General features: G+C 46.6%; 1 protein-coding gene across 1 annotated transcript; it reads right to left on the reverse strand.

Annotated features, from left to right (window-relative positions):
* Positions 1-8,165: 8,165 nt before the first annotated feature.
* Positions 8,166-10,293, reverse strand: LOC110525078 (small nuclear ribonucleoprotein F). The gene is made up of 4 exons (XM_021605028.3): positions 10,179-10,293; positions 9,736-9,861; positions 9,449-9,513; positions 8,166-9,167 (listed from the first exon to the last, which is right to left on the reverse strand). Exons 1-4 carry the CDS (start codon positions 10,179-10,181, stop codon positions 9,098-9,100), a joined length of 264 nt encoding a protein of 87 aa, XP_021460703.3. The 5' UTR covers positions 10,182-10,293; the 3' UTR covers positions 8,166-9,097.
* Positions 10,294-13,964: the final 3,671 nt, after the last annotated feature.

Consider the following 13,964-nt stretch of genomic DNA (forward strand, 5'->3'; position numbering starts at 1 on the left):
TATGTTGTTCTGCCCCTGATCAAGGCAGTTAACCCACTGTTCCTTGGTAGGCCATCAATGTAAATCAGATTTTGCTCATAACTGACTTGCCTAGTTAAATACAAGATAGGTAGCTTGTTAATACCAAATAATATATTTGGTTTCAGTTGTCTTAACAAAACATTTGTTTGTTTTTAAGATGACATCTTAATCCCTGAAAATGTTTTCATCCTGTGTAGGAGGTACATGCAAACCCATGTTGTTTCTAAGACTATTGTTCATTTGAAGACACAATCTGTCATCCTCGAGGAGGAAGTGAGGAAGAGGAAGAGAGGCCCAACTCGGTGGGAAAATCTGTCTCCCTCCGGCAGGTGACGTTTTGTTGTTGTTTCGCCCACCAGCAAGGAGTTTTGTATGGTCAATGAGAGATTGTCGAATTTGGTCAATAAAAATGTTATAGTTTATTTGATTTATGGTTTATTTGATCAAGGTTTATTTGATCGAATAGAAGTCCGTAATGCTTAAGTTGTTATGAGTGTACTGAAGTAAGTAGGACACGTAACATCCAGGCAACTTTGAGAAAAACACTTTGATGCCACTGCTGGTGGGAGTGTCCAGGTCCTGAAAGAAAAGTGGATCACTGTCACGCCCTGGTCGAAGTATTTTGTGTTTTCTTTATTATTTTGGTCAGGCCAGGGTGTGACATGGGTTTATTTTATGTGGTGTGTTTTGTCTTGGGGTTTTAGTAGGTATCGGGATTGTGGCTTAGTGGGGTTCTCTAGCAAAGTCTATGGCTGTCTGAATTGGTTCTCAATCAGAGGCAGGTGATTATCGTTGTCTCTGATTGGGAACCATATTTAGGCAGCCATATTCTTTGAGTGTTTCGTGGGTGATTGTTCCTGTCTTTGTTGTTACGAGATAGGCTGTATAGGTTTTCGCGTTACGTTTGTTGTTTTTGTATTGTTCGTTTTTTTCCTTCGTCATTAAACATGTTTCAAGAATACCACGCTGCGTTTTGGTCCGACTCTCTTTCACCTAAAGAAAACCGTAACAGAATCACCCACCACAACAGGACCAAGCGGCGTGGTGACAGGCAGCGGCAGCAGGAGCTACGAAGTCTGGAGTATACGACTTGGGAGAAAATAGACAGGTGGGCGATTGACCCAGGGAGAGTGCCGGAGCCCGCCTGGGATTCGCTGGAGCAGTGCGAGGAGCGTTATAGGAGAATGGATATGGAGAGACAAGCACGGCGGCGTGGAAGGAAGCCCGAGAGTCAGCCCCAAAAATGTCTTGGGGGGGGGGGGGGGGGGCTCAGGGAGAGTGTGGCAGAGTCAGGGTTCAGACCTGAGCCAACTCCCCCTGTTTATCGTGAGGAGCCAAGGAGGAGACCAGAACCAGAGCCGGTGTTGGAGGTGAGCGAAGCAGAGACTGTGAAAGAGTTAATGGGGAAATTGGAGGAGAGAGTTATGAGGGAGTTGCTGTGTTGGTGCTTTAGGTACGATATTCGCCCGACGGAGCGTGTCGGGGATTTGATGGCACTTGGGTCAGTGCTCCATACTCGTCCTGAGGTGCGTGTTAGTCGGCTGGTGAAGATTGTGCCAGCCTCACGCACTAGGCCTCCTGTGCACCTCCCTAGCCTTACACGTCTTGTGCCAGCCCTGCTCTCAAGATCTCCAGTACGACTTCACGGTCCGGTCCATCCTGTGCCACCTCCACACACCAGCCCTCCGGTGGCAGCTCACCCGCACCAGGCTTCCTGTGCGTGTTCTCGGCCCAGTACCACCAGTGCCAGCACCACGCATCAGGCCTACAGTGCGCCTCGCCTGTCCAGCGCTGCCTAAGCCTTTCTCCTCTCCAGCGCTGCCGGAGTCTCCCGCCTATCTAGCGCTGTCAGAGCCTTCCTCCTCTACAGCGCTGCCGGAGTCTCCTGCCTGTTCAGCGCAGTTGGAACCTTCCTCCTCTCCAGCGCTGCCGGAGTCTCCCGCCTATCTAGCGCTGTCAGAGCCTTCCTCCTCTACAGCGCTGCCGGAGTCTCCTGCCTGTTCAGCGCAGTTGGAACCTTCCTCCTCTCCAGCGCTGCCGGAGTCTCCCGCCTATCTAGCGCTGTCAGAGCCTTCCTCCTCTACAGCGCTGCCGGAGTCTCCTGCCTGTTCAGCGCAGTTGGAACCTTCCTCCTCTCCAGCGCTGCCGGAGTCTCCCGCCTATCTAGCGCTGTCAGAGCCTTCCTCCTCTACAGCGCTGCCGGAGTCTCCTGCCTGTTCAGCGCAGTTGGAACCTTCCTCCTCTCCAGCGCTGCCGGAGTCTCCCGCCTATCTAGCGCTGTCAGAGCCTTCCTCCTCTACAGCGCTGCCGGAGTCTCCTGCCTGTTCAGCGCAGTTGGAACCTTCCTCCTCTCCAGCGCTGCCGGAGTCTCCCGCCTATCTAGCGCTGTCAGAGCCTTCCTCCTCTACAGCGCTGCCGGAGTCTCCTGCCTGTTCAGCGCAGTTGGAACCTTCCTCCTCTCCAGCGCTGCCGGAGTCTCCTGCCTGTTCAGCGCAGCCAGAGCTGCCTGTCTGCATGGAGCAGCCAGAGCTGCCAGTCTGCATGGAGCAGCCAGAGCTGCCAGTCTGCATGGAGCAGCCAGAGCTGCCAGTCTGCATGGAGCAGCCAGAGCTGCCAGTCTGCATGGAGCAGCCAGAGCTGCCAGTCTGCATGGAGCAGCCAGAGCTGCCAGTCTGCCTGGAGCAGCCAGAGCTGCCAGTCTGCATGGAGCAGCCAGAGCTGCCAGTCTGCAAACTGTTGAGCATGAAAAACCCAGCAGCATTGCAGTTCTTCATACACTCAAACCATTTCGCCTGGCACATACCTATTCACCTTCTGAATGGCACACATACACAGTCCATGTCTCGATCCTTATTTAACCTGTCGCCCCCTTCATCTACACTGATTGAAGTGGATTTAACAAGTGACATCAATAACGGATCATAGCTTTCACCTGGATTTAACTGGTCAGTCTATGTCATGGAAAGAGCAGTCGTTCCTAATGTTTTGTACACTCAGTGTATATTTAAGCAATAAGGCCCGAGGAGGTGTGGTATATGGCCAATATAGCATGGCTAAGGGCTGTTCTTTTGCACGACGCAACGCAGGGTGCCTGGATAGAGCCCTTACTTGTGGTATATTGACCACAAACCCTCAAGGTGCCTTATTGCTATTATAAACTGGTTGCAAACGTAATTGGACCAGTAAATAGTATTTCTTTATTTATTCCCATGATATACGGTCTGATACACCATGGCTTTCAGCCAATCAGCATTCAGGGCTCGAACCATCGGTTTATAATACACATTGTAACTTGGACTCCATGCTGTCGGGGCTATCCGTCTCATCCCTCATAGGCTTTACAGTGTTCACAGGAAGGGGTCGCAGCTCGGTCGCTGGCAGTCATTAACTTGGTTTTCTGGGCCGGCACTCTCATTAGAGTAACTGTCACTATTCTCGAGGGGAATTGTCCAGAAGACGAGGAGTAAAGGCCACTGTCAATGGCCGGCCCGGGCAGTGAGGTCTCTGTCGGGACTAGATTGTAGGCCTACTAGATTCCACCTGCAATGGTGTTTCGTCAGTCGAGGACAAGATAGCAGCTTTGCTGATGTGGTTCTTCGGTAATCAGATAAAGCTTTTTTTGTGGTGTTTATGTGCACCACTTGGTCTTGCCTTAATCCATCTTGAACAACACACCCACTCTCCACCTGATTCACTTAACTTGTTTGAACTCGATGGCCAAAATCGGTGAGAAGGCCTAGGCGGGCTGCCGCCGACAGCTCTGAGACAGGCTAATTAGATGCAACTACGCTACATGACCAGAAGTATGTGGAACCCTGCTCGTCGAACATCTCATTCCAAAATCATGGGCATTAATATGGAGTTGGTCCCCCTTTACTGCTATAACAGCCTCCACTCTTCTGGGAAGGCTTTCCACTCGATGTTGGAACATTGCTGAAGGGACTTGCTTCCATTCAGCCACAAGATCATTAGTGAGGTCGGGCAATGATGTTGGACGATTAGGCCTGGCTCAAGTTGGCGTTCCAATTCATCCCAAAGGTGTTCGATGAAGTTGAGGCCAGGGCTCTGTGCAAGCCAATGCAGTTCTTCCACACTGATCTCGACAAACCATTGTGCATGGACCTCTCATTGTGCATGGACCTCTCTTTGTGCATGGGGGCATTGTCATGTTGAAACAGGAAAGGGGCAAACTGTTGCCACAAAGTTCGAAGCACAGAATCGTCTAGAATGTCATTCTATGCTGTAGTTTTAAGATTTCCCGTCACTGGAACTACATGAAAAACAGCCCCAGACCATTATTCCTCCTCCACCAAACTTTACAGTTGGCACTATGCATTCGGGTCGATAGCGTTACCTGGCATCCGCTAAACCCAGATTTGTCCGTCGGACTGCCAGATGTTGAAGGGAACTTGTTTCCATTGCTCCAGTGTCCAATGGCGGCAAGCTTTACACCACTCCAGCTAACGCTTGGCATTGCGCATGGTGATCTTAGGCTGTGTGGCTGCTTGGCCATGGAAACCCATTTCAAGAAGCTCCCGAAGAATTGTTCTTGTGCTGATGTTGCTTCCAGAGGCAGTTTGGAACTCAGTGTGTTGCAACTGAGGATAGATGATTTTTACGGACTACGCGCATCAGCACTCGGCGGTCCCTTTCTGTGAGCTTGTGAGCTTCCACTTCGCGGATTAGCCGTTGTTGCTCCTAGATGTTTCCACTTCACAGTAACAGCACTTACAGTCGACCGGGGCAGCTCTAGCAGGGCAGAAATGTGATGAACTGACTTGTTGGAAAGGCCCTTCTACTGCCAATGTATGTCTATGGAGATTACATGGCTGTGTGCTCGATTTTATACACCTGTCAGCAAATTTGAAGGGGTGTCCACATACTTTTGTATATATAATGTAAACTCAGCAAAAAAAATGAAATGTCCTCTCATTGTCAACTGCATTTATTTTCAGCAAACATAATGTGTAAATATTGGTATGAACATAACAAGATTCAACAACTGAGACATAAACTGAACAAGTTTCACAGACTCAAAAGTAACAGTCAGCATCTGGTGTGGCCACCAGCTGCATTAAGTACTGCAGTGCATCTTCTCCTCATGGATTGCACCAGGTTTTCCAGTTCTTGCTGTGAGATGTTACCCCACTCTTCCACCAAGGCACTTGCAAGTTCCCGGACATTTTGGGGGGGGATGGCCCTAGCCCTCACCCTCCGACTCCAACGGGTCCCAGACATGCTCAATGGGATTGAGATCCAGGCTCTTCGCTGGCCATGGCAGAACACTGACATTCCTGTCTTGCAGGAAATTACGCACAGAACGAGCAGTGTAGCTGGTGGCATTGTCATGCTGGAGGGTTATGTCAGGATGAGCCTGCAGGAAGGGTCCAACATGAGGGAGGAGGATGTCTTCCCTGTAACGCACAGCACTGAGATTGCCTGCAATGACAACAAGCTCAGTCATGAAGGACCCTCCACCTCCAAATCGATCCCACTCCAGAGTACAGGCCTCATTCCTTCGACGATAAACGCGAATCCAATCATCACCCCTGCTGAGACAAAACCGCTACAGTGAAGACAACTTTTTGCCAGTCCTGTCTGGTCCAGCAACAGTGAGTTTGTGCCCATAGGCGATGTTGTTGCCGGTGATGACTGGTGACAAACCCTCAGTCCAGCCTCTCTCAGCCTATTGCGGACAGTCTGAGCACTGACGGAGGGATTGTGCGTTCCTGGTGTAACTCGGGCAGTTGTTGTTGCCATCCTGTACCTGTCCCGCTGGTGTGATGTTCGGATGTACCGAACCTGTGCAGGTGTTGTTACACGTGGTCTGCCACTGCGAGGATGATCAGCTGTCCGTCCAATTTATTGCCCTGGCCACGTCGGCAGTCCTCATGCCTCCTTGCAGCATGCCTAAGGCACATTCACACAGATGAGCAGGGACACTGGGCATCTTTCTTTTGGTGTTTTTCAAAGTCAGTAGAAAGGCCTCTTTAGTGTCCTAAGTTTTCATAACTGTGACCTTAATTGCCTACCGTCTCTAAGCTGTTAGTGTCTTAATGACCGTTCCACAGGTGCATGTTCATTAATCGTTTATGGTTCCTTGAACAAGCATGGGAAACAGTGTTTAAACCCTTTACAATGAAGATCCATGAAGTTATTAGAATTTTTACGAATTATCTTTGAAAGACAGGGTCCTGAAAAAGGGACGTTTCTTTTTTTTTGCTGAGTTTATATTGTCTGTCTGACTCACCTACTATCCATGTAGATTGGACAACACAAACACTACGGTTGCTACATGTGGAAATTAAAAAGGGTGGTTGCTTTCAAAGGTATTTATAACAAAAAACAAACATTTTAACATAGGTATGAGATGACAGATCATGGGCCTCCAGATCTCGTGGGCCCCCCGCCTTGTGGAGGTTTCTGCTATGCTATTAGGGGAACTTGAGACATTGCTGCTGTTATCGAGCAAGTGGATAACAAAAAATGTCCATCCTATGCCCGACGCAATTCAAGAGTCACAAAAATTTCACAGCTGAGACGTCAGATTGGAAGGAAAGAGGATGGGGATCATGTTTTTTTTACCGGTCAATTTGATTATATTATCATAAGATCAATATATTAGTCAATCAATTGATTAGTTGTAAAATTGCAAATAGTTCAGTGCTACTGTGTGTATTTAATTGGACTCCTTCAGTGCAAAAGCAAGCATCATCCTCCACTAGGAGACAAGCGTCCGTCATCCCTGATGTGCCAGAGAATGCAGAGGCCTCAGTGACGAGGTTTGGATGTAAGTTTCCTGTTTTTATTGATAAACCATTTTTTTGTATTGGTGTTTGTTGACATATGTAACCAGGGTAGTGGTTAAAAAAGGTGGATGAACCTGAGGTAAATTTGAGTAAACCCCTTAATGCAAAAAAAAGTAATAATGAACATATCTACCATAATAAATTCATAGCCCTATTCTCAAAATAAGACTGAAACTGGGTTTACCTTCCACTACATGACCATAGGAATTGACAAGACAGCACAAACAGATCTGGGACCAGACTAATATTTGTGTTATAAGCTCTTCCATTTTGTTTTCTCTGCGGTCTCCTCTCCTCCATGCAGCCAGAGTTGTGTTACTCAAAGTAAACCCCAGGGACAAGCTGAACGTACTGACTGACCTGGATGAGCAGAACCTGTCCTACATCCCGAACTTCCAGGAGGCGGCCACGGACGAGATCCACAAAACCGTCCAGCTGACACAGGAGAAAATGTAAGGAAGGGCAGTTGGGCATACAATTCGTATTGGACAAATCCAAGCAGTCCCTTTCTTCCGTTTCATGCCTAATGAACACGACCAAGGCCTTATCCTTTGCATATGTGACTGCTAACTAGCCTGATCCAAGATGTTCAGTGCATGGGAAAGTATTCAAACCCTTTGACTTTTTCCACAATTTGTTACATTAAAGCCTTATTCTAAAAGGGATTACATTTATTTTTTTAAACTATCATTAATATACACATAATGAGAAAGCGAAAACAGGTTTTTATAAATGTCTGCAAATGTATTAAAAATAAACAGAATTACCTTATTTACATAAGTATTCAGACCATTTGCTATGAGACTCGAAATTGAGATCAGGTGCATCCTGTTTTCATTGATCATCCTTGAGATGTTTCTACAACTTGATTGGAGTCCACCTGTGGTAAAGTAAATTGATTGAACATGATTTGGAAAGGCACACACCCGTCTATATAAGGTGCCACAGTTGACAGTGCATGTCAGAGCAAAAACCAAGCTATGAGGTCGAAGGAATTGGCCGTAGAGATCCGAGTCAGGATTCTGTCGGGGTAAAGATCTGGAGCATTGAAGGTGCTCCATCATAAGTGGCCTCCATCATACTTAAATGGAAGAAGTTAGGAACCACCAAGACTCTTCCTAGAGCTGGCACTCAGCTCCAGGGTTCCTCTATGGATGGGAGAACCTTCCAGAAGGACAACCATCCCTGCAGCACTCCACCAATCAGGCCTTTATGGACAGACGGAAGCCACCAAATACAGGTGTGCAAAACTTGTAGCGTCATACCCAAGAAGACTAGGGGCTGTAATCATTGCCAAGGGTGCTTCAACAAAATACTGAGTAAAGGGTCTGAATACTTATGTAAATGTGATAAGTTTATTTTGAATACATAATACAACTAACTACATTTGGAGTAGGCATATGAAAGCAGACTGGCACTCAGCGTAACTGCTAACACTGTCCATCTACTTGTGTAACATACAGGAAGAGTGAGACCCGCATACTGGTGCAGCAGATAGACATTGTGAAAAACACCATTCAGAGGGAGGAGGAAAAGACCTCTGAATTGGAGCATAAGTTCAGGATCTTCTCCTTTGGAGAGTACAGGGCTGACATAAGGATGGGCACGGTTATTTGAATATCTGAACGGACATTAGTATTTGAATACCTGGGAGAGTATTCAGTGGTACCTGAAGTATAGTTTTAATTGTACCTAACGTTTCCCAAACAGCCCACCAGGCTAAGGAAAGCCACCCTGTGTGAAAAATTATGAGAAACAGTGACATACACTCTGAATGATCATGACAGACCGCTCTTAATTTCAGTTCAGATCGAATTGCCATAAGGTTGGCGTCTGAAGACATTTACTGATTATAAATGAGCTTTTATGTTAGGTCTATATTTTAGCTAGCTTAAGCCAAAGAAGGATTTACAAAAATGCGCTACTCATAAGTGTCATTGTCTGTTATTTCAGTTAGATCTATAATTAAATGTCCTGTATACCTTGATTATAAAATAGCTCAATTGTTTAATATTCTTGCCTCACCACAAAATATCATAAAGATGTTCTTGAAAAGTGCAATATGCACAATTTTATTATCCTTGTGCCATGAGGGGCACAACAGCTTGGTTCATCATCATCATCATATAAAAAAATACATAACTGTTTTCACAACAAGATGTTTTTCATTAAAAAATGAGGACTAATCCAGTGAACAAGATTAGCGACCGGATGAAAAAAAATATAAACTAAAGAAAGTAGAAGAAGCCTGCTGAAGCATTCAGCTTTCAAGCATCTTTCATTTCCCCATCTTCTTCTTCCTCTTCTACTCCTCTTATGAACAAGACATTGTTGCATCTGTGTGGAGGGGAAACACATGGAAACTGTTAGCTCAGTGCAGGCTGGTTCTATGACAGAGAGAAGGGCTAATTCTACAATCAGAGGAGATATGGATGTAGCCTGGTCCCAGGTCTGTTTGTGTTGTCTTGAAACTCCTATGGTCATTGTCACACCAAACTATGATGACCATAATAGCAGTTAACAAGGCAGCACAAACAGATCTGGGACCAGGCTAATGTGTGTGTAATCATAAGCTATGTGAAGTGCAAGTAAACCAATGAGCATTCCACTGAGCTTACCTGACAAGCACCTCTCCTAGGTGTCCAGCCAACGCTCCATCTACATACTCTTCAGTGTTGGCCAACTATAATCAGAGACAATAGATTTTATAGCTAGACTATAGATATTGACTATTATTATAGATATGTTACAGATGGCAATACAAAACCAGACGTGTACATTTGTATGGCTCTGGATGTAATTGTGTGCATTGGGTAATCATTCCAGAACTTGCTGTACAATGGTGCATTTTACCATTTGAGGATGATAATGTTCACACATTTTAGACATCGTCTGGTCCACGTACCTGCATGTTCATGTAGCTGTCCACGGACACCAGGTATCCCTTGTATTCCATACCCCACTTCAGCTTCACCATCACGGGCTTACCAGTAAGACCATTCAGAAACGGTTTGGGATTCAGCGGTAAACTCTGAAATTATATCATTCACACGTGTTGTTGAGACTAGCTAGCATTAGTTTACATTTGATCACATTAGCTCCATCTCACAGCTTTCTACTTATATTCATAGCTAGTCAAACTAGCCTTTCACATACAGTGCAAAGCAAAAGCGGCTAACAAGTTAGCTAGCTAACTTAGCTGCTAACTAGCTAGCTATATGAATAATCCCAACAAAAGGGCACAATGCGAATTTATGATAGCTACTCAAATTCAATTTATGATAGCCTGACCCTTCACTACATATTATCAATACTCATCCAACACCTCATAGTATAGTCTATATTTACCATTTTGATTTTGTATGAGCTCCAACGAAAACTACACGCTGTTGTTGGTTGCAGGAAGTAATGGTGAACTCTTATGTTTAAAAAAAATGGCAGTTGGCAACCAAAAGGTGCACTACTGCCACCAACTGGACTGGAGTGTACATTCTTCTTCTTCATCTGATCCAACCCTAGGCCAACGATCTGAGAGGACGGGACACTCACTACCACTCAATACACCCTGTAACTTTTCTCGTACCCCCAAGTACTTTTCTGCAGCTGCCACCACAACATCTATTTTCTGTGACTTACGTTCCATCTCTGCGGTACAGTTGATAACCATTTCTATGAACACTAAGAAGCCAACCTAACTGAAACATATATCACTCATTGGCCAATCCCTCTTTTCTGGCAAATATCTACTATTCAAATTAAATCAAATTGTATTGGTCACATACAAATTTAGAAATATTTGGGCGAGCAATGTCGTAGCAGCATATAATAAAATACAGTAGAATAGAATATAATACAGTATATATATGAGATGATTGGTGCAAAATATGTAAACATTATTAAAGTAACTAGTGGCCAGTGATTTCAAGTCTATGTATTTAGGGCAGCAGCCTCTAAGGTGCCAGTGATGGCTATTTAACAGTCTGATGGCCTTGAGATAGAAGCTGTTTTTCAGTCTCTTGGTCCCAGCTTTGACGCACCTGTACTGACCTCGCCTTCTGGAAGATAGCGGGGTGAACAGGCAGTGGCTCGGGTGGTGGTTGTCCTCAATGATATTTTTGGCCTTCCTGTGACATCGGGTGTTGTAGGTGTCCTGGAGAGCAGGTAGTTTGCCACCGGTGATGCGTTGTGCATACCACACCACCATCTGGAGAGCCCTGCGATTGCGGGCAATGCAGTTGCAGTACCAGGCAGTGATACAGCCCGACAGGATGCTCTAAATTGTGAATCTCTAAAAGTGTGTGAGGGTTTTAGGTGTCTTCAGTCACTTTCTTCAGAAGTGAGTGCTACAGTGCGATAGTTATTTAGTTCAGTTACCTTTGCTTTCTTAGCTACAGGAACAATGGTGGACATGTTGAAGCATGTGGGGACAGCAGACTAGGATAGGGAGACGCATGCTCTGAAGACGCAGCTAGGGATGCCGTCTGTTCCGGCAGCCTTGCGAGGGTTAACACGCTTAAATGTCTTACTCACGTCAGCAACAGAGAAGGAGAGCCCACAGTCCTTGGTAGCTGGCCGTGTTGGGGGCACTGTGTTATCCTCAAAACGGGCGAAGAAGGTGTTTAGCTTATCCGGAAACAAGACGTCGGTGTCAGCGACGTGGCTGGTTTTCCCTTTGTAGTCTTTGATTGCCTGTAGACCCTGCCACATAGGTCTTGTGTCTGAGCCATTGAATTGCAACTCCACTTTGTCTCTGTACTGATGTTTTGCCTGTTTGATTGCCTTACGGAGGGAATAACTACACTGTTTGTATTCGGCCATATTCCCAGTCACCTTTCCATGGTTAAATGCTGTGGTTCGTGCTTTCAGTTTTGCGCAAATGCTGCCATCTATCCCGGTTTGGGTAGGTTTTAATAGTCACAGTGGGTACAACATCTCCTATACATTTCCTGATAAACTGAGTCACCGTATCCATGTATTCGTCGATATTATTGTCATAGGCTACCCGGAAAACTTATCCCAGTCCGCGTGCTCAAAACAATCTTGAAGCATGGATTCCGAATGGTCAGACCAGCGTTAAATAGTTCGTAGCACAGGTACTTCCTGTTTGAGTTTCCACCTATGGGAAGGGAGGAGCAAAATGGAGTCGTGATTTGCCAAAGGGAGGGCGGGGGATGGTCTTGTAGGCATTTCGAAAAGCTGTGTAACAGTGGTCCAATGTTTTCTCAGAGCGAGTGCTACAGTCAATGTGTTGGTAGAACTTTGGAAGCGTTTTCCTCAGATTAGCTTTGTTAAAATTCCTGTCTTCAATAAATGCGGCCTCAGAATATGTCGTTTCCAGTTTGCATAGAGTTTCCAGTGTCGTTCTTTGAGGGTCGTCGTGGTATCGGCTTGAGGGGGAATATTCACGGGTGTGACTATAACCCGAAGAGAATTCTCTTGGTAGGTAACACGGATGACATTTGATCGTGAGGTATTCTAGTTCGGGTGAACCAAAGGACTTGAGTTTCTGTATGTTATCACAATCACACCATAAGTAGTTCATCATGAAACATACTCTTCTTCTTCCCGGAGAGATCTTTATTCCCGCGATGAACTGAGAACCCAACTGGCTGTATGAACTCAGACAGCATAACCCGAGAGGCCCATGTTTCTGTGAAACAGAGTATTTTACAATCCCTGATGTCTCTCTGGAAGGAAATCCTCGTCCTGAGCTCGTCAACTTTATTATCCAGAGACTGAACATTAGCAAGTTATAATCTCAGAAGTGGTGGGTGGTGTGCGCGCCTCCTGAGTCGGACTAGGAGTCCACACTGAGTACCTCTTCTCTGCCGGTGGTGTTTTGGATCAGCCTCTGGAATCAGTTCAATTGCCCTGGGAACAAAGCATCCATTTCGGAAAATCGTATTCCTGGTCGTAATGCTGGTAATGCTGGTGAGTTACAGAATGCCAGAAGTATACAGAATGGTGTCGTCTGCATAGAGGTGGATCAGGGAATCGCCCGCAGCAATAGCAACATCATTGATATATACAGAGAAAATAGTCGGCCTGAGAATTGAACCCTGTGGCACCCCCATAGAGACTGCCAGAGGACCGGACAACATGCCCTCCGATTTGACACACAGAACTCTGTCTGCAAAGTAGTTGGTGAACCAGGCAAGGCAGTCATTAGAAAAACCGAGGCTACTGAGTCTGCCGATTAAGAATATGGTGATTGACAGAGTCGAAAGCCTTGGCCAGGTCGATGATGACGGCTGCACAGTACTGTCTTTTATCGATGGCAGTTATGATATCGTTTAGTACCTTGAGCGTGGCTGAGGCGCACCCGTGACCGGCTCGGAAACCAGATTGCACAGCGGAGAAGGTACGAGGGGATTCGAGATGGTCAGTGATCTGTTTGTTGACTAGGCTTTCGAAGACCTTAGATAGGCAGGGCAGGATGGATATAGGTCTGTAGCAGTCCAGGGTCCTCTCCCTTGAAGAGGGGGATGACTGCGGCAGCTTTCCAATCCTTGGGGATCTCAGACAATATGAAAGAGAGGTTGAACAGGCTGGTAATAGGGATTGCGACAATGGCGGTGGATAGTTTCAGAAATAGAGGGTCCAGATTGTCAAGACCAGCTGATTTGTACGGGTCCAGGTTTTTCAGCTCTTTCAGAACATCTGCTATCTGGATTTGGGTAAAGGAGAAGCTGGGGAGGCTTGGACGAGTAGCTGCGGGGTGGGCGGAGCTATTGGCCGAGGTAGGAGTAGCCAGGAGGAAGGCATGACCAGCCGTTGAGAAATGTCAAACCAGATATGCTGTCACGCCGCTATAGCCCCCCGGCTACAACCCAGGAACCTGAGACCATCCTTCCCACCTTGTGCCTGGCGATGGCACTCAGTTGGGGAATAGGTTCGTGAGGAGCAGCGTTCTGAGCCGAACCCCGGGGGTCAAGATAACTTGATGTTTGTTCCTGACGTGGTCTGCTCCTTGGTCCTGGAGTGGGCCCACTCCTCCAGGCTTGCCTGCCACCCAGGCTCCCGTCGGATCCTGGCCTTTGTGCGACAACGCTTTTGGTGGCCTACCATGGTCCCGGACGTCTCTGCGTTCGTCGCTGCCTGCACGGTCTGTGTGCAGAACAAGACTCTTCGGCA

The sequence above is a fragment of the Oncorhynchus mykiss genome, chromosome 1 (assembly GCF_057628025.1).
Source record: "Oncorhynchus mykiss isolate SJ-2025 chromosome 1, ASM5762802v1, whole genome shotgun sequence".
Classification (NCBI taxonomy): Eukaryota; Metazoa; Chordata; class Actinopteri; order Salmoniformes; family Salmonidae; genus Oncorhynchus; species Oncorhynchus mykiss.

What these genes read in the sequence shown, in the direction of transcription:
- LOC110525078 (XM_021605028.3), bottom strand. An exon ending in ACAGCTACATGAACATGCAG is followed by an intron (nt 9,514 to 9,735) that starts GTACGTGGACCA and finishes CTCTGATTATAG; the next exon opens with TTGGCCAACACTGAAGAGTA. An exon ending in CTAGGAGAGGTGCTTGTCAG is followed by an intron (nt 9,168 to 9,448) that starts GTAAGCTCAGTG and finishes CCCTCCACACAG; the next exon opens with ATGCAACAATGTCTTGTTCA.